Below are 19,461 nucleotides of genomic sequence, written 5' to 3'. Positions count from 1 at the left end.
TGTCTCCTAGCTCTAATTAGAAACCACTGACGTATCATACATATGTATTCAATGTCACGAATTCCAGATTCAACTTCATTGAATTGGGGACTGGGGGGGGAGAGGTTCTTGTATGACAATACCCACTACCTCAGTGACTTCTAATTTTGTTAATTATCTCAAAGTTTATTTTTCAACATCAACTTTTTACTTCTAGAGGACAACTCGGATCTACAGGATGATTACTACATTTACAAAAAAAAAAAAAACCTATCATGATGCCCATAGTGTACATTCAACAATATCCCCTCCAAGTTCAAATGATATTTTTCACCCACAATAAAAGGTAACCAGGAGCCATAAGCAGCAGTTGAAAGAAAACATTTTGGTTAGTCCAATAATTTTCCAACTCTTTTCTCGATTACTTTTTTTTTTTTAAGATTTTATTTATTTATTTGAGAGAGAGAGACCGACAGAGCACAAGCAGAGGGAGCTGCAGGCAGAGGGAGAAGCAGGTTCCCCACTGAGCAGGGAATCTGATGCAGGACTCGATCCCAGGACCCCAGTATCATGACCTAAGCTGAAGGCAGACACTTAACCAACTGAGCCACCCAGTCGCCCTTTTTTGATTACTTTTTAAGAGTTGATTAAGCTACTGGGAACTACTTAAAAAAAAAAAAAGTAGTGCTTGAACAATGAAAATGACAGAAAAAACAGTTTTTCCTCCTTCTTTAAATAACTAATATAAGTGAAATATATTTTCATTCCATGAAATATATATATATATAAATGTAATAATTCCATGTCTCCATCAAAAGAAACCCAGAGAAGACAAAAATGTTCAATAATTTAAAATAAAATTTACATTCATAAAAATGTTTAATAAAAAATATGGCATATAGAATATTTTAAAATAATCCTCCTGCTAAATTAATTATGTCCTTTTTTACTGTAAAATGGGAGAAATAGATTATTTCAATTAATTAAATCAATAATACAATTGATGTTTACGGAGAATCTACAATATTCCAGGAATTCTACCAGCAGAAAAAAAAACACTTAAAAAAAAAAAGGATTTTCTCATTATCACCATCTTCATCATACAATGCTTATTAAGCACCCTCAAGCAAATAACATTACATTGACCAAAATGGTCAAAGACAATATCTAATATTCAGCACAGAAGTGTAATACTAGCAATGATAAGGTATAAATGTAAGAATGACATGAACTGTAACATTTAGAATTTAATTCATTGTCTTTGAGTAAGTAATCAAAACCATGAACAGGTCTTTGCATTTTGTAAAATAAAAAAAAAAAAGAGCTATAAGAAGACACTTGGAAAGATAGACGACTTTAAAAAAAAGCTAAATGATCAAATAGCTTCAAACTTCTCAAGAAATTATTACATTGTTTTTCACTTCTTCCTTTGTTTCTCTTTTCTTTTTATTCTTCCAATTATTTTACTTCAAAAAATGTTACTGATGTTATATACTATATTCATATTACAAAATGTGCTAACCTGTGAAATACAACAATTTTAAAATCTAATCCCTGCTCTCAAAGGTTTTTAATATACTGTGCTTGTGTGTGGGGCAAGGGAGTGGATATATGCACACAACCAAAAATAATAAAAGGAAAACTATATTCAGTTCTATAAATGACGTAGAAAACATTTTGTTATATATGAACACAGAATAAACATTTATCTCAGCAGGATGAGTATGAATGTCTTATGTAAGAAGTGGCATTTGAGATGAATATTGTAAGTATTGACTTTACCATATGGAGACAGACTAAAAAATTTTCTCAGCAAAGACAAGACTATGAGCCAAGATATAATGATGGAAGAGTACAGGTTACTTTTGAGGGATGTCTAGATATCTGGTGGCAAGAAAGATCTATAAAGTAGTAGATTTAAGGCTAAAGGGGTAGATTTGGACAGCTATTGTAGCCTGTTCAAAGTCATACAAAGAAATTTTGACTTATTCTGAAAGCAGTGACAGCCACTAAAAATATTTTAGACATTTACAGCTTGTTTTTAAGAAGTGTTACCTGATGTGGAAAGTTCTTCATATTAGAGTACCATATTACTAAGAGAAGCAGAGTGATTTTGAGCAAGAGAGATAACCAGGACCAGGATTACTCTGACATGATTAGCATCGTCTCCTAATATAATCAAACTATTCAGGAATCAATGTCAGCTTAGTGAACTTGGAATCAGAACAAGGACATTTTAAAGAAAATAAACTTATCTGTTTATCATCATGATATGGGCTCAAAGAACTCCAGGTCCATTTATTCAGGTGTCTTTAAAGAGATACCACCAATATTTCCTCAGATTTTTTTCCTTTCTATACTTCTAAAATTGACCAGTCCCTACTACTTGCTTCTGCAGATTAAGATACACTTTCTATAGATATGTTAATATGATCAAAGAATAATTGCCCTACATCTATTTTATCTCCTTCTGGGGGCTTTGCTTGAACTCATTAAATGATGATTTAATGAACTCTCAGCTGGAATTCTGTTTCCCTCATTTCTGAATTCTTGGGAGCTATCTCACAATTATACCCAAGTACTTATAAGTGACACCAGATTAGACAATATTACAAATTAAAAAAAAAAAAAGTGGATTGTCAAAATCATGCCTTTTTTTTTTTTTTGCTTAAAATTAAATCAGGTTTATTACTTTAAAATAATCTACTATAATTGTGCACAATCCCTAAACAACTTCAGTTTTTATCTGTGGACATAAAAGGGTGGTCTAAAAGCCTTATTCCATTTTCTGCTAAATAAATAGAAAGTATACATGATTGTGTACAATTTAGAAACTCCTGATTAAGAAGCTAATTAAGAATAACTTTTACAGAGAAGAATTCTGGCTCTAAGAAGGCACAAGAGATTTAACTAAAGGCCACAATGTAGCAAATTTAATACCACAGTTTCTCAGTGGACTTTCTTAATTGTAATTATCTCCTCTTCAGCTGTTAAAATATTTGAGAATCATCATATTTAAAAAAATAATATTTTCTTATGGTAACTGGGGAAAAAAGCCAACTGGTAGTAACAGTAAGAAAAGTGAGGCTAACTATAAAAAAAATAATTCTTTCAGAGTATGAGGTCCCATGTTCATGATCCTTAAATTGGACAACTCAATGTAGGCAGGTCTCATGGAATAACTTAATTGGTTTTCAGTCACTGTGTCTCTAACAGCTTTTGATGTTGAAATATGGATGTTTGCATTTGGTACAGTTTTCCTACCTCCTCTATAAAATCCACTTTCCATGTTTTAGTTGCATTTACTAGTTTCCTTTAAGCTTTCTTAATCTTTATTTTCTTATCCACTTAAGAACCATTTTGAGAGTTAATGGCGTAGATTATATTAAAAGTTGAAGGAAAAAAAAAGAATTGGGCATGGAATATTTTAGCTACTACTGCTTCTACTACCAATATCACTACCATCAATGTTACTAATCCTACTTAGTTCATTTGTAGTGTAATACCAATTTTATAATAACGTAATATCTACTTTCCCCTAGGTTTGGTCAATGTTATAATACCCCCCCCCAAATTGCCAATATGTTTCAGTATCCTATTGATTTATTTTGGCAAATAGTTAAAACAGTTGCATTAAAAATCAATAATTAAAAAATACTTATAGAGTTCCTAGTATGTGGCAGGCATTTTTCTAGGCACTGCAGATCTATGAACAAAGCAGACAAAATATTCAGCCTGCAAGAATTTGACTTCTAATGACTAAAACAAACATGTAACTAGTCAATTGCAATAAAGGGAAGTAAGTGCTGTAATAGAGTCTAGCCTGGACATTCAGAAAGGGAACAAAAACAGAGTGGTGTGAGAATTAGGGTAAGGAAGCAGCTTCATTTATCCAGACTAAAGGGTGAGGGTAGGGTTGGATCATTAGAAGAGTACTACATGAAGTAGAAAAAAGTAGAACATGTAAGCTAACAACTTAAATAAGAAAATAATGACAGTTGTAGGTCCAGGCAACACCATGTCCAAATATTGAGAAAAAAAATTTTTAGATGCGGTAAAACTGAAAACAGTTCAAAATGGCTGAAACACATAATTTAATGAGTAAAGTGACTGGAGACATAAGTTGTTGACCAAATCATGAGGAGCCTTGAAAGTCTTGTTTTAAGGAGGTTTTCCTCTATCCCAAAGGAAATAGGAAGCTGTGGCAAAGGAGAGAGGGTTTAATGAGGGAATGACATCATGAGATCTCATTTTAGAAAGATCACTATTTCTGCTGTAAGGATAATGATGTCCGGGGAAACTGGTTAGGAGGCTACAGCAGTGGTTCAGTATCAGTAAGGGTAGGGAATGGTGTAGTGAGAAGTGAATTCAAGAGAAATCTTTGGGGTACATACAAATTTAAGCATCTGGTGGTGAGACAGTGACTATTTATCTCTATAATATCTTCCTGAGGTTCCTGCTCCCTTTGTGTCTATTGTGACTGCAATAATGGATTTTACTATTTCCTCTGTAATCCTCTCTCTCCCCCAAGTATTAAAAACAAAAATTCAGGAAAAACAAAAAATGAAAACCAAAACACCTCATCAGGAGAATATACAAAGTTTTCCCATTTATCTGGGGGTGTCTTAGTGGATGTTCCTTCTCTTACATGTTTGTTAATCTTTTCACCACCGCCATGTTTTGTGAGACCACTAGAGGTAAATTACTAGAAAAGGGAAAGAATATGTGTTCCTCTGGAGCAAAGGCTAAAGATTCAACTCTTCAGTCATCTAGGGTCTAAAACCTGACTCTAGAATATAATCACCCAAAGAACTTCAATGAAAAAGCTATACTCATGTCCAGCCCACTCTGACCCCATCACACTTCTCAAATTATATACTATTGTTCTGTTTGAATCTCTTATAATTTTCCTGATTGAGATTAAAATTAAGCTAAAAACTGAATTCGATTTCTCTGTATTTTTAATTCTCAGCACAGTGCCTAGAACATTGCAAGCATTAAATACTTATATAATTCACTCATCAGTTACTTACTGATAGGTGTGGGGCATGCTATGGGAAAAAAGGCAGTTAGTACCTCAGGGTCTTTACAACATAAATGAGTGGCTTTCAAACACTGACTATTAAGCCACATTTAAAAAATAATTTTTTTTTGTAATACACAGGGTACATGTGCAAGCACACATACCAAAAACAAATACACACCAAACTGAAAACATTTTTCACAAATTAACACTTACCCTAACCATGAGCAACACACTTAGATATTTTCTGTTCTTTTGTGTTCATTCTTGTAAAATAAAAAAAAAAAAGGAACGATGGTTGCAATCCATTATATTGATTTCAATACTAACCAGAGAGAAACACCAAATACTTTGAAAAAGCCTTGCACAGTGGATGTTCTATTTCTGAACATTGACAGTAACACACTCTGCAAGTGCTTTTATTAAAAAAAACAAAAACAAAAACAAAATTTTAGTCTTTTAAGAAATCCCAATTGTCTCAAAACAACTCATTCCAGTTAGAAAAAGATACAGAGCTTTATATCACTTATCTTTATTTCACTTAGAAGAAACTAAAGCTGTCATGGGTAAAAAGATGTAAGTCTCACAATGATGTATATTCAGTGTGATGATTTCTTTAATGGACTCTGTTAGCATTAGTTAGGGAAAAACCTAAGAGTGAGCAACTTTTCACCAGCAATATCATACATATTGTTAAAAATCAGGAAACATGAGAATATATTTTTGTTAATGCAATGGATTTATTGAGCTGTCCTTGGTAAGTCATATTTAATAAAGCCTTTTTTCTTTTAGACAAACTAACATAGAATGGACAGTACTTGTAAATATATAAGATCTATAAATAATATTTCCAACTACAGAAAGAGAAAATACTCCATTTTCATTAGTGACATACGTAACCAATATGTAAGCACTAAGTTCAGAATGAATTCTTTGCTATTCAGTGTTTTACTAAGCTCCCTGAATAAAGAATCCAAGTGTCAAATACCAATGATGATGCACACCTATGGCAGAGAGACCTTTATTTCTCTTCACCCTCTATTTTTATCACATACCCCCTTCTCTATAGTGATAGAAGTTTAATGGGGGCATCTGTTCACCCAGCTAGAGACTATATTTCCCAGCATCCTCTGCTGCTAGGCATGTTTATGTGACCAGGTTGTGGACAATGAGATAAAAACAAAACTGATATGTGGAACTTCTAGGTCATAAACTTGAAAGGAAAGGAGCTCCCTTTCTTACTTCCCATTTTTATTAGCAGGAATGTGTGCAGAGTGGCTACCTATTGACCAAAGATGAAAGTCAAGTGTTGAGGACGGTTCATAGTATTAGATGAGAGAGACGAAACATTTATCTTGTTTAAACCTTATTTTCCTTTCTAAAAGTGGCCAAACCTATATTCTAAATAATATAGAAGTCCTATTCTAAAATTGACTTCTCCAAACTCAGTGGGAAAAGGTAGATGAAGTGAGTAAAGTTTAATTACAATATAGAAGCATGGTTAATAAACAAAAGTATATAAAGATGTGAGGCTGTCCAAGTAGTAGGCAGTTATATGGTAATAGAAAGGTCATAAATTCCCAACTCGGCAGTCAAGAGTGTCAAACAATTCCTGGAGGTAACGTTATTTGTCTTCTATAGACAGAAGCTTTTTTTTTTTTTTTTTTGACAAGATGAAACTTCCTTGTATTTATTTCATATAAAATACTGAAATAGAACATAACTGCATTCTACACATCACTACACCAAAATGTCAAAAGATTCACTCCCCAGCATGAAAATGCACAGCAACATAAATATGAAAGGACTCCACATGTTAAATGCAGAATTCACACCTTGGTGCAGAGTGAAATGGAGTATTGTGAATGGATGTGGCATTATCAAGTAACATATGTAAGGGGATTTAATGGAATGAAACAAAAAAAATTAAAACATTATTGATTCTAACAGATGGAAGATATTTCTATGGCTAAAACCCCTTAGACTGATAAACCACTTAATCGTTCCAAATTTTTTTACAATTTGATTATGCAGTTAATTTGGAGATATTTCAAGGTATTATTTATTTGGACCCTATCTCTCCAGTACAAAGATTCTTTGTAGACAACATTTGTAGAGATCACAAAACTGCATTAGCATATACCATTCCATTAACGTTAGACCTATCTTTTCTGTACAACTGCCCTAGGAAACCACAGTGGTGAATTACAAATAGCAATTTGAAAACATTACCAAAATTTCATACCTGTTGCTTCACTAAATTTTCCATTCATTACTCACAAAGCATCTTTGAACCTGTACTTACTGAAAGTAACAGCAACTTATTGATTCAAAATTGCTGGTATTAGTAGATATACTTCATAGACGCCTAACTTTATGTTTCTTTATGTTATTTCTTGTATGTTAATTTACCATACAAATGTAACGTTGAAAGTAAAACCAAAGTTGGTGTAGTGCTTTTAAAAATGAAACCCATGAAAATATCAGACCTTTTCTCCTTCCTATTTTTGATCTACACAGTGATTATTGTACTTAAATGAAGATAAGATAGAGAAATAGCGATGAAGCGATGACAGTGGAACTCAAGTTTCTGAAGGGAAGGAGGCTCAATACAGACAATTAGAAGCTAGAAGCTACAGTGAAAATTTATTTCCCCCCCCATAAGTTTGCTTCTACATAAACGGAGTGACAGAGATGGTCTCAGACTTGGTAGCGATTCCTAGGAAGAGAATACATGGCATCCTGATAAGGAAAATTTAGTAGGCTAAGAAGCATTCTTGATAATTTCACTCTAGATACGCTCTGAATAAGGACAGTCCCAAAACAAATGTTATCCACTGTGTGATCACTTAAAGAAGTGGACAGTTTAAGTCTCATGTAGCTTTATTAACTTCGCGATTCACATTTAAGGCATGTGAACTGTAGGAAAGACAAACTGAAAGATAAGAGGATGGACTTACTCACTTTGTAAGCCATAACTGTCCCCAGTATGGGGACATGAAAGAATGAATACAAAGTTCCTGAGACAAAGACTAAGTTAAATCAACTCTTCGCTCTCTCTGGTCTTTTAGTAAAACAATAAGTGGACAGAAAAAATGTTCGACAACTCAATCTCTGTGGGATATGGAGACAAAACATGCAGCCATGATGCAGGGGAAGCGCCTTAGCAGCTCTACATTGTCCGCGTGACTCCCAGAAGTATAAGTAAACATCTTTAAAATTCAGCTAAATACGAAAAGTCTTTAGGAGATTTTGAAAAAAGATGAATAGAACAAACAAAATCCGAGCCAATTCTGTTCTTTATTGTATATTTAGCCAGTTGGTTTTATCATAAAGAGAAAACTACAGCATCTATACATGGTTAAGCCCAAATTCTGAGCTTCCATAGCATGACTGAAAAACATCTTGTGTCTTAGAGATGTTCACTGGTAATGATGGCATGGGGAGAGAATGGGGAAATTTAAAAATGGTCTTGCCAAAGTCAATCCATAATGAAGGTGAGACGACACGGTTATAAATAGAAAACTTTCTTTAGCCACTCAATCCTGTCTGCTCCCCGAACGGATATAACTTCTATCGTGGAAATGTCTGCAGGCAGTTATTCTGGCCACTGTCAGAAGACTTTTTAAAAATTACAAAGAAAAAATATTTAAAAGCAAGCTACTCACCTATTCCAACGAAAGCAGCTTTGTACCCTTCTTCTTTCAAAGTGCTAAGAGTCATTTCATTTGCTGAAAGGCTTTTGCCACAAATTATCTATAAGAAAAAAATGTTTCAATAATGATATTTTGGCATTTGATTAAGTAAAACTTTAACATCAAAAGAACAGAAGCTCGATATATAAAAAATTCCATATACATGTGGACATATTTTTGTCTTTTAGTATATAGGCTTACATATACAAAACAGTATACAAATAGAACACTAATATATCTTGCTTAAGGACTAACTGCAGCTTTGCCTTTTAATGAAGTAGCAGAAGAAAAGCTAGTGTATTTAAAACCAAGTCAGTAAACTTTCATAGCTTGATTAATATGTTCAAGGCACTATGTGGGGCACTTTAAAGAATAAAATGATAAATGAGACACAGTTTCTGCCTCAATGTATAATGAAGATCTGTGCAGAAGATGTACATAAATAAATATAATATAAAACAAAGTGTGATCAGCACATGTCTACAGGAATTCAAGAGGATAGAGAGATTCATTATGGCTGAGTTCACAGGATGAGAATAAAGACAGGTAGCAGGATTTTAATAGGGCTCTTTTAAAATAATAGATAGAATTTTGATAGAGGACATTGTCCAGGGAAGATGAATAGAGTTGGGAGGCAGAGGGTAGGCAACACTATTACAAGTCACGATACTTTGTTCAGTTCCCAGACATGAGCCAATTTTCAGATCTGGAACCTACTAACTGCAGAGGGTGGCCAAGTCCCCAGGAAGAAGGACCCTGCAACATCCTGTCAAATTAATACTCTAATGATTCCCTTAGTCCCTCTACAAAGGGAACTATGGCCATTTACCCAGGTGACTGTACAGTGGAGAAAGGAAAATAATCACACGTTTCAAGGACATGGGATACAGATTCTTCATGGACATTGACACATAGAGATGCAAGAGTGGGGAACTACAGGGTAAAGGTAAAAAATGGACCCTGGGAAAATTCTGGCTCACAGTGGGACCACTGAGATCACAGCCCCAGGTAGTGATTATTCCCCCAGTATTCAACTGCATAAGCAAAATTGTTATACTTGTCAGTTGAAGTAATCCCTACATTGGGTCACTCACTGGTCTCTGCAGTAAGACCTATAACGGCTATAATAACTGGGAAGGCCAGAGAACTTCTGAAACCCCAGTCGAGAGAGTAAATCAAACACACTACCATATCCTGGGGGTGGGTAGGATGGGGAGAGATGGTGGTGGTCCATGTTATATTTCTCTGTAATTCACCAGTCTGGCCCCTACTGAGACCAGATGGTTCCTGAAGAATAATGGTAAACTACTGCAGGCTCAAGCAAAGAGTACCCCTGATTGCAGTTTCTGTGACAGATGTGGTATTATTGTTAAAGCAGATTAATAAGGCCACAGGTACACTGCATGGGGTAGACTTTTCCATCCTGCTTCTGAGAAAAAGGAATCAGAAACAGTTCACATTCACAGGGGAAAGATAAGAATATTCATTTACAGTTTTGCCTCAGGAATATGTCAACTCTCCCCTGTAATAATATATGTAATCTGAAACTATCCGGCCACCCCACAGAAATCACAGTGATCCATTACATTGAGAACACCATGCAGATTGGACAGCATGAGCAAGAGGTGGCTAGTATGCTGGAGACTTTGTTAAGACACATGCACTGAGAGGGCAGACAATGAATCCTAAGAAGATCAAGGACTAGCCACTTAAGTGAAGTTTAGGGGTCTACTTGTCAGGTGTATAGCATTATATCCTCCCTGAAGTAAAATATTTTGCTGTAATTTTGTTCTCATTTACCACCATAGAGAAGGATAACACCTGGTAGGCATCTTTGGGTCCTGAAGATAGCATATTCTTAAAAACAAAAGCCTCTAAACTGAATCATAGAGAAAGAACAAATTTTACCCATGAAACAATAATTGAAAATAACCTGCCCAGAGTACTTAACTAAGTGCAAGGCTTTCTTCTAAATACGCATATATGGACTCATTTAATCCTCACAATTAGCCTTATGAAGTGGTATTGGTATCCTCATTTTACAGATGATAATACTAAGGAACAAGAGGGCTTAGACAACCTTTATCAACATTGCATATATAGGGTGCCTGGGTGGCTCAGTTGGTTAAGCGACTGCCTTCAGCTCAGGTCGTGATCCTGGAGTCCTGGGATCGAGTCCCGCATAGGGCTCCCTGCTCAGCAGGGAGTCTGCTTCTCCCTCTGACCCTCCCCCCTCTTATGTGCTCTCTCTCTCTCATTCTCTCTTTCAAATAAATAAAATCTTAAAAAAAAAAAAAAGATTGCATATATAGTTTAACTGCAGAGCCAGCATGAGTGACAGCTATGCTCTTATGTTTCTGAGGTAAAAGGAGAATGAAAGGCAGAACTGGCACCATCTTCAAAGGTATAGAAAAACATTACATGTGAAGACCTACTGAAAATGTAGTGTTTCTGGGATATAAAGGGCAAAGCAAAGAATAGAAAGAGAAAGTAGAAGATGTCTGAGATTGTATCATAAAGGGCCATTTTGCTCTCCTAAAATACTAATTCTACTTTTATATTGGGAGATAGAATAAGTGTTTAAAAGTTTATAAGCAGAGGACAAACAAGGTGAGATTAATAACTAACATTCAGAACTCTGGAACATATCAAATACCATAGAACAAATTAAAACATCAAGTAAATATGTACTATTAAAGGTGCTCTGTAGTATCTAATAGTGTGTATTTGTATTAGAATTAAACACTACGAAATAATCTAATACTGAAGTTTCTGATTTTTAATTTATACTAATTTTTAAGAATAGATTTTTTCTTTTATTAAACTATTTCTGATCATACAGAAAGTTCTACTGTTTATTGTAGGAAAAAATTAACCTTATTACCAATATACAATAAAGGAAAGACATAAAAGAACACTAGGTCCAAACATTCTAAACAAAGTTTTAGCAAATAGAATAAAAATGCATTCCAAAGTTGAGCAGTGGAATGTCCTGCTGATGGGTTAATTCATGGAAGTGATCCTCAGACTCCCTGACTTTAAGGTTAGTTTATCTACTGCCTCAGCAAAAAGATTCAGAAAAGACCCTCATCCTTCCTGAGGTCATGTGTGTGTGTGTGCACAGCAGTTTAGTTTAGTAGTCGCACTATGTGATTTATCAAATGAAGACAATGACATCCCAATCCTTCCACTCTAGTAGAGTGAAGATGTCTGAGTTTATAATGTACAGGAAAAAGTACAGATATTTTATATTTCTACAGCCTGTTTCTACCTTAGTACGCAATAGTATGCAACTGGGGAAGAACAAAAAAAAAAGTTGAATTATACTTTAGTGTATTGAAAACTGGAAACACAAGTAGCTTGACTCTTGGTGTTAATATATTGGTACTGGAACCAGGAAGATTTTATTATACTGTGGACGAACATTGTGAGAAAGATGGATAATAGCCATCATTGGGCAGTAGCTCCATGATGCAAATGAGACAGAGCAATAGTAACAAAATTCAGTAGAGTGACAGGCACGAGAACTCTTCTCTGTCTGTGCTGGGGAATCCAGTCAAACTTCCCTTTTCTAAAAGCCTCGGACTCCCAAACATTTGTCATCTGATCAATAACTAACTCTCAGTCAGAAAGAACAAGGAGGAAGATTCTTCGACAAAAAAAGTTAAAATTTTGCTTATATTATGTCTTGGGAAACTGAGCTGAAATGTGTAACATGTAACTAAAACTAGTATTATAAGACAATTACAAATATCGAAAACGTTCCTGTGGCTGATATACTATGAAATCCTAATATTATTTGTTAAATATCATGCTAGGAAAATAGCACATGGGCAGCATTTTCCTTGTGTTTTTGTTCCTTTTATTCCTCTGTAATTCTATATATGTAATATTTTTACATCTTGATTTTCTTAAACATGGATTACAACACATATTGTACCTTCCTCTAGTGGTTTTAGTAATACAGGACTGAGTACTCAAGCTTCTTAACTAAATTCAGAATAAATTCACTCCACTTCAAGCTCAGAATAAGAATTATTACTATTCCAATATAAGGGCTAAATATAGTAAGCCCTGAGCCAGAGTTCCATCTAATATCCCCTTTGGGACTTCATGGAACGTTCTTCACACATACATAATATGTCTTCATATATATAATAATATTTGTAATGTAGATAAAGGTTTACAACTTTTTTTGTAACTCTTTCTTCAAAAAAAATATATGATACCCATTATTAAAAAATACAGATAACAGTGTACATGCTCTTCACATTTTTTTTTAAAGATTTTATTTATTATTTGACAGAGACACAGTGAGAGAGGGAACACAAGCAGGGGGAGTGGGAGAGGGAGAAGCAGGCTTCCCGCTGCGCAGGGAGCCTGATGCGGGGCTCAATCCCAGGACCCTGGGATCACAACCTGAGCAGAAGGCAGACGCTTAACGACTGAGCCACCTAGAGCCATCAAGGCGCCCCGCTCTTCACATTTTTGATAGAATATTTGGCTAAACAGATAAAATATTGGGCACCTGGGTGGCTCAGTTGGTTAAGCAACTGCCTTCGGCTCAGGTCATGATCCTGGAGTCCCGGGATCGGGTCCCGCATTGGGCTTCCTGCTCGGCAGGGAGTCTGCTTCTCCCTCTGACCCTCCTCCCTCTCATATGCTCTCTCTCTCTCTCTCATTCTCGCTCTCTCAAATAAATAAATAAAAATCTTTAAAAAAAAAAAAAAACAGATAAAATATTTCCAGAATACCTAAGATAAGAGATCAGAAGGAAGAATTTTAAAAATAATATTTAGCTTTCTTTAGACACAAAAATTTTGTCAGATATTGATATACATATTTCTCTCCTTCCAGTAGAGTTATGATATGATTTTATATTAGTTTTCCAATAACATCCCATAATAGAAATGCTTCAAATAACTATAGTAAGAAACAAGATGTTGTTGAGAGGTTATCATGAATGAGGTCTGAGTTAGGAATTTTCACTCAAATTATGAAGCAGAAGACATGCCTAGTAAATTAAGTTTAATTAAATTCTATCAAAATATTTTGAGAAATGTCAAATATAAAAATATTTAGAGAGGAGGAGCAAGATGGCAGAGGAGTAGGAGACCTAAATTTCATCTGGTCCCAGGAATTCAGCTAGATAGCTATCAAACCATTCTGAACACCTACAAACTCAACAGGAGATCAAAGAAAAGAATAGCAGCAACTCTCTGAACAGAAAAGCGACCACTTTCTGGAAGGTAGGATGTACGGAGAAGTGAATCCGAGGCGATATTCAGGAAGATAGACCGTGGGGGGAGGGAGCCTCCATCAGCCAATACCAGCAAGTGACAGAGCAGCGGAGCACAAAATCAGAACTTTTAGAAGTTGGCTCTGTTGAGGGACGTCACTCCAGTGGCTAAGTGGGGGGTGGAACCCTCGCTGGGACAGTGTGGTCTCAGGACCCTTGGGGTCACAGAAAGACCAGGGGTGCCTGAGTGCGGCAGAGCTCCCAGGTATCGGAGCAGGGAAGCCGACTGCAGAGACGGAGCCGAGGAGTGGGCTCTTAGCACGGGGTTGCCATAAACCGTGATCCGGGGGACAGTCGGGCCACTGCTCTTCCAGCAGGGACCCAACAAGCGGCAGATCCAGGGAGACTCCCCTTCCTCCCCCAGGAGGAGCTGCATGGGAGAGCACCGCAGGGATCTGCTGGGTTTGGAGACTCCACACGGGGTTGGGTGCCAGAGATAGAAACGTTCGGTCACAGGCCGGGTGAGCACGAGTGCGGCCGGAGACCAGGGAGATGGGAGTGAGTGACTGCTTTTCTCTGGGGGCTCACTGAGGAGTGGGGCCACGAGTTCTCGGCTCCTCTGGGGTGGAGTTTGGGAGCCCACCATTTTCACTCTTGTCCTCCAAAGGTGTACGGAAAGCTTGCAGGGAACAAAAGCTCCTGAGAGCAAACCGAGCAGATTACTTAGCCCGGTCAACACCCCAACACTAATAGTAAAACTTATGAGTCTCAGAGACAAAGAGAAAATCCTGAAAGCAGCTCGGGACAAGAGGTCTGTAACCTACAATGGTAGAAACATTAGATTGGCAACAGACCTAGCCACAGAGACCTGGCAGGTCAGAAAGGACTTGCATGATATATTCAGAGCACTAAATGAGAAAAATATGCAGCCAAGAATATATATCCAGCCAGGTTGTCATTGAAAATAGGAGAGATAAAAAGCTTCCAGGACAAACAAAAACTAAAAGAATTTGCAAATACCAAACAAGCCCTACAAGAAATATTGAAAGGGTTCCTCTAAGCAAAGAGAGAGCCTAAAAGTAACATAGACCAAAAAGGAACACAGACAATACACAGTAAGAGTCACCTTACAGGCAATGCAATGGCACTAAATTCATATCTTTCAAGAGTTACCCTGAATGTAAATGGGCTAAATGCCCCAATCAAAAGACACAGGCTATCAGATTGGATAAAAACACAAGACCCATTGATATGCTGTATGCAAGAGGCTCATTTTAGACCCAAAGACACCTCCAGATTGAAAGTGAGGCAGTGGAAAACCATTTACCATGCTAATGGACATCAAAAGAAAGCTGGGGTGGCAATCCTTATATCAGACAAGTTAGATTTTAAACCAAAGACTACGGGCACCTGGGTGGCTCAGACGGTTAAGTGTCTGCCTTCAGCTCAGGTCATGATCCCAGGGTCCTGGGATCGAGCCCCACATTGGGCTCCTGGCTCGGCGCGGAGCCTGCTTCTCCCTGTCCCTGTGCCTCTCTCCCTACTCATGCTCTCTCTCTCTCTGTCTCGGTATCTCTGTGTCTCAAGTGAATAAGTAAAATCTTTAAGAAATAATAATAAAAAAATAAACCGAAGACTATAATAAGAGATGAGGAAGGACACTATATCATACTTAAAGGGTCTATCCAACAACAAGATCTAACAATTATAAATATCTATGCCCCTAACATGGGAGCAGCCAAGTATATAAGCCAATTAATAACAAAAGCATAGAAACACATTGACAACAATACAATAATAGTGGGGGACTTTAACACCCCCTCACTGAAATGAACAGATCATCTAAGCAAAAGATCAACAAGGAAATAAAGACTTTAAATGACACACTGGACCAAATGGACTTCACAGATATTTTCAGAACGTTCCATCCCAAAGCAACAGAATACACATTCTTCTTTAGTGCCCGTGGAACATTCTTCAGAATAGATCACATCCTAGGTCACAAATCAGAGGTCTCAACCGGTACCAAAAGACTGGGATCATTCCCTGCATATTTTCAGACCACAATGCTTTGAAACTAGAACTCAATCACAAGAGGAAAGTCAGAAAGAATTCAAATACATGAAGGCTAAAGAGCATCCTACTAAAGAATAATAGGTCAACCAGGAAATTAAAGAAGAATTAAAAAAATTCATGGCAACAAATGAAAATGAAAACACAACTGTTCAAAATCTTTGGGATGCAGCAAAGGCAGTCCTAAGAGGAAAGTATATAGCAATACAAGCCTTTCTCAAGAAACAAGAAAGGTCACATACACAACCTAACCTACACCTAAAGGAGTTGGAGAGAGAACAGCAAATAAAGCCTAAACCCAGCAAAAGAAGAGAAATAATAAAGATCAGAGCAGAAATCAATGAAATAGAAACCTAAAGAACAGTAGAACAGATCAATGAAACTAGGAGCTGGTTCTTTGAAAGAATTAATAAGATTGATAAACCCCTGGCCAGACTTATCAAAAAGAAAAGAGAAATGACCCAAATAAATAAAATCATGAATGAAAGAGGAAAGATCACAACCAACACCAAAGAAATACAAACAATTATAAGAACATATTATGAGCAACTATATGCCAGCAAATTAGATAATCTGGAAGACATGGATGCATTCCTAGAGATGTATAAACTACCAAAACTGAACCAGGAAGAAATAGAAAACCTGAACAGACCTATAACCACTAAGGAAATTGATGCAGTCATCAAAAATCTCCCAACAAACAAAAGCCCAGGGCCAGATGGCTTCCCAGGGGAATTCTACCAAACATTTAAAGAAGAATTAATACCTATTCTTCTGCAAGTGTTCCAAAAAATAGAAATGGAAGGAAAACTTCCAAACGCGTTTTATGAGGCCACCATTACCTTGATCCCAAAAGCAGACAAAGACCCCATCAAAAAGGAGAATTACAGACCAATATCCTTGATGAACATGGATGCAAAAATTCTCACTAAAATACTAGCCATTAGGATCCAACAGTACATTAGAAGGATTATTCACCACGACCAAGTGGGATTTATCCCTGGGCTGCAAGGTTGGTTCAATATCCACAAATCAATCAATGTGATACAATACATTAATAAAAGAAAGAACAAGAACGATATGATCCTCTCCAGAGATGTAGAAAAAGCATTTGACAAAGTACAGCATCCTTTCTTGATCAAAACTCTTCATGGGTATAGGGATAGAGGGTACATACCTCAATATCATAAAAGCCATCTGTGAAAAACCCACAGCGAATATCATTCTCAATGGGGAAAAACTGAGTGCTTTCCCCCTAAGGTCAGGAAAAACTGAGTGCTTTCCCCCTAAGGTCAGGAACACGGCAGGGATGTCCACTCTCACCACTGCTATTCAACATAGTATTAGAAGTTCTAGCCACAGCAATCAGACAACAAAAAGAAATAAAAGGCATCCAAATCGGCAAAGAAGAAGTCAAACTCTCACTCTTTGCAGATGATATGATACTTTATGTGGAAAACCCAAAAGATTCCATCCCAAAACTGCTAGAACTCATACAGATATTCAGTAAAGTGGCAGTACATAAAATCAATGCACAGAAATCAGTTGCATTTCTATACACCAACAAGACAGAAGAAAGAGAAATTTGGAGTCAATCCCATTTACAATTGCACCCAAAACCATAAGATACCTAGGAATAAATTTAACCAAAGAGGTAAAGAATCTGTACTCAGAAAACTATACAATACTCATGAAAGAAATTGGGGAAGACACAAAGAAATGGAAAAACGTTCCATGCCCATGGATTGGAAGAACAAATATTGTGAAGATGTCAATGCTACCTAGTGCGATCTACACATTAATGCAATCCCTATCAAAATGCCATCAACTTTTTTCAAAGAAATGGAACAAATAATCCTAAAATTTGTATGGAACCAGAAAAGACCCCGAATAGCCAGAGGAATGTTGAAAAAGAAAAGCAAAGCTGGTGGCATCATAATTCTGGACTTCAAGCTCTATTACAAAGCTGTAATCATCTAGACAGTATGGTACTGGCACAAAAACAGACACATAGATCAATGGAACAGAATAGAGAGCCCAGACATGGACCCTCAACTCTATGGTCAACTAATCTTCAACTAAGCAGGAAAGAATGTCCAATGGAAAAAAGACAGTCTCTTCAACAAACGGTGCTGGGAAAATTGGACAGCCACATGCAGAAGAATGAAACTGGACCATTTCTTTACACCACACACAAAAATAGACACAAAATGGATGAAAGACTTAAATGTGAGACAGGAGTCCATCAAAAACCTAGAGGAGAACACAGGCAGCAACCTCTTTGATCTCATCCGCAGCAACTTCTTCCTAGAAACATCGCCAAAGGCAAGGGATGCCAGGGCAAAAATTGGGACTTTATCAAGATAAAAAGCTTTTGCACAGCAAAAGAAACAGCCAACAAAACCAAAAGACAACTGACAGAATGGGAGAAGATATTTGCAAATTACATATCAGATAAAGGGCTGGTACCCAAAATCTATAAAAAACTTATCAAACTCAACACCCAAAGAACAAATAATCCCATCAAGAAATGGGCAGAAGATATGAACAGACATTTTTCCAAAGAAGACATCCAAATGGCCAACAGACACATGAAAAAGTGCTCAACATTGCTTGGCATCAGGGAAATCCAAATCAAAACCTCAATGAGATACCACCTCACGCCAGTCAGAATGGCTAAAATTAACAAGTCAGGAAATGACAGATGTTGGTGAGGATGCAGAGAAAGGGGAACCCTCTTACAGTGTTGGTGGGAATGCAAGCTGGCGCAGCCACTCTGGAAAACAGTATGGCAGTTCCTCAAAAAGTTGTAAATAGAGTTACTGTACAACCCAGCAATTGCACTACTGGGTATTTACCCTAAAGATACAAATGTAGTGATCCAAAGTGGTACGTGCACCCCAATGTTTATAGCAGCAATGTCCACCATAGCCAAACTATGGAAAGAGCCTAGATGTCCAACAGATGAATGGATAAAGAAGATGTGGTATATATATATACAATGGACTATTATGCAGCCATCAAGAAAAATGAAATCTTGCCATTTGCAATGATGTGGATGGAACTGGAGGGTATTATCTGAATGAAGTAAGTCAGTCAGAGAAAGACATATATCATATGATCTCACTGATATGAGGAATTCTTAATCTCAGGAAACAAACTGAAGGTTGCTGGAGTGGTGGAGGGTGGGAGGGATGGGGTGGCTGGGTGATGGACATTGGGGAGGGTATGTGCCATGGTGAGCTCTGTGAATTGTGTAAGACTGATGAATCACAGACCTGTACCTCTGAAACAAATAATACAGTATATGTTAAAAAAAAAAAAAAAAGAAAAGAAAATAGTAGGAAGGGAAAAATGAAGGGGGGGAAATCAGAGGGGGAGACAAACCATGAGAGACTATGGACTCCGAGAAAGAAATTGAGGGTTCTAGAGGGGAGGGGGTGGGGGGATGG

The 19,461-nt window shown here is 36.8% G+C and overlaps 1 protein-coding gene across 1 annotated transcript in view; it reads right to left on the bottom strand.

Annotated features, from left to right (window-relative positions):
- The window catches only part of DPYD (dihydropyrimidine dehydrogenase), a 795,794-nt gene that overhangs the window by 526,418 nt on the left and 249,915 nt on the right, over positions 1 to 19,461 (bottom strand). Inside the window, exon 8 of the mRNA XM_032422959.1 lies at positions 8,671 to 8,758. Within this exon, the coding sequence (XP_032278850.1) occupies positions 8,671 to 8,758 (88 nt within the window). The remainder of the gene's footprint in view (positions 1 to 8,670; positions 8,759 to 19,461) is intronic.

Source organism: Phoca vitulina, unplaced genomic scaffold, assembly GCF_004348235.1.
Source record: "Phoca vitulina isolate PV1807 unplaced genomic scaffold, GSC_HSeal_1.0 scaffold2, whole genome shotgun sequence".
Classification (NCBI taxonomy): Eukaryota; Metazoa; Chordata; class Mammalia; order Carnivora; family Phocidae; genus Phoca; species Phoca vitulina.
Note: the sequence above shows the minus strand (reverse complement) of the source record. Positions and strands in the feature narration are given on the sequence as shown.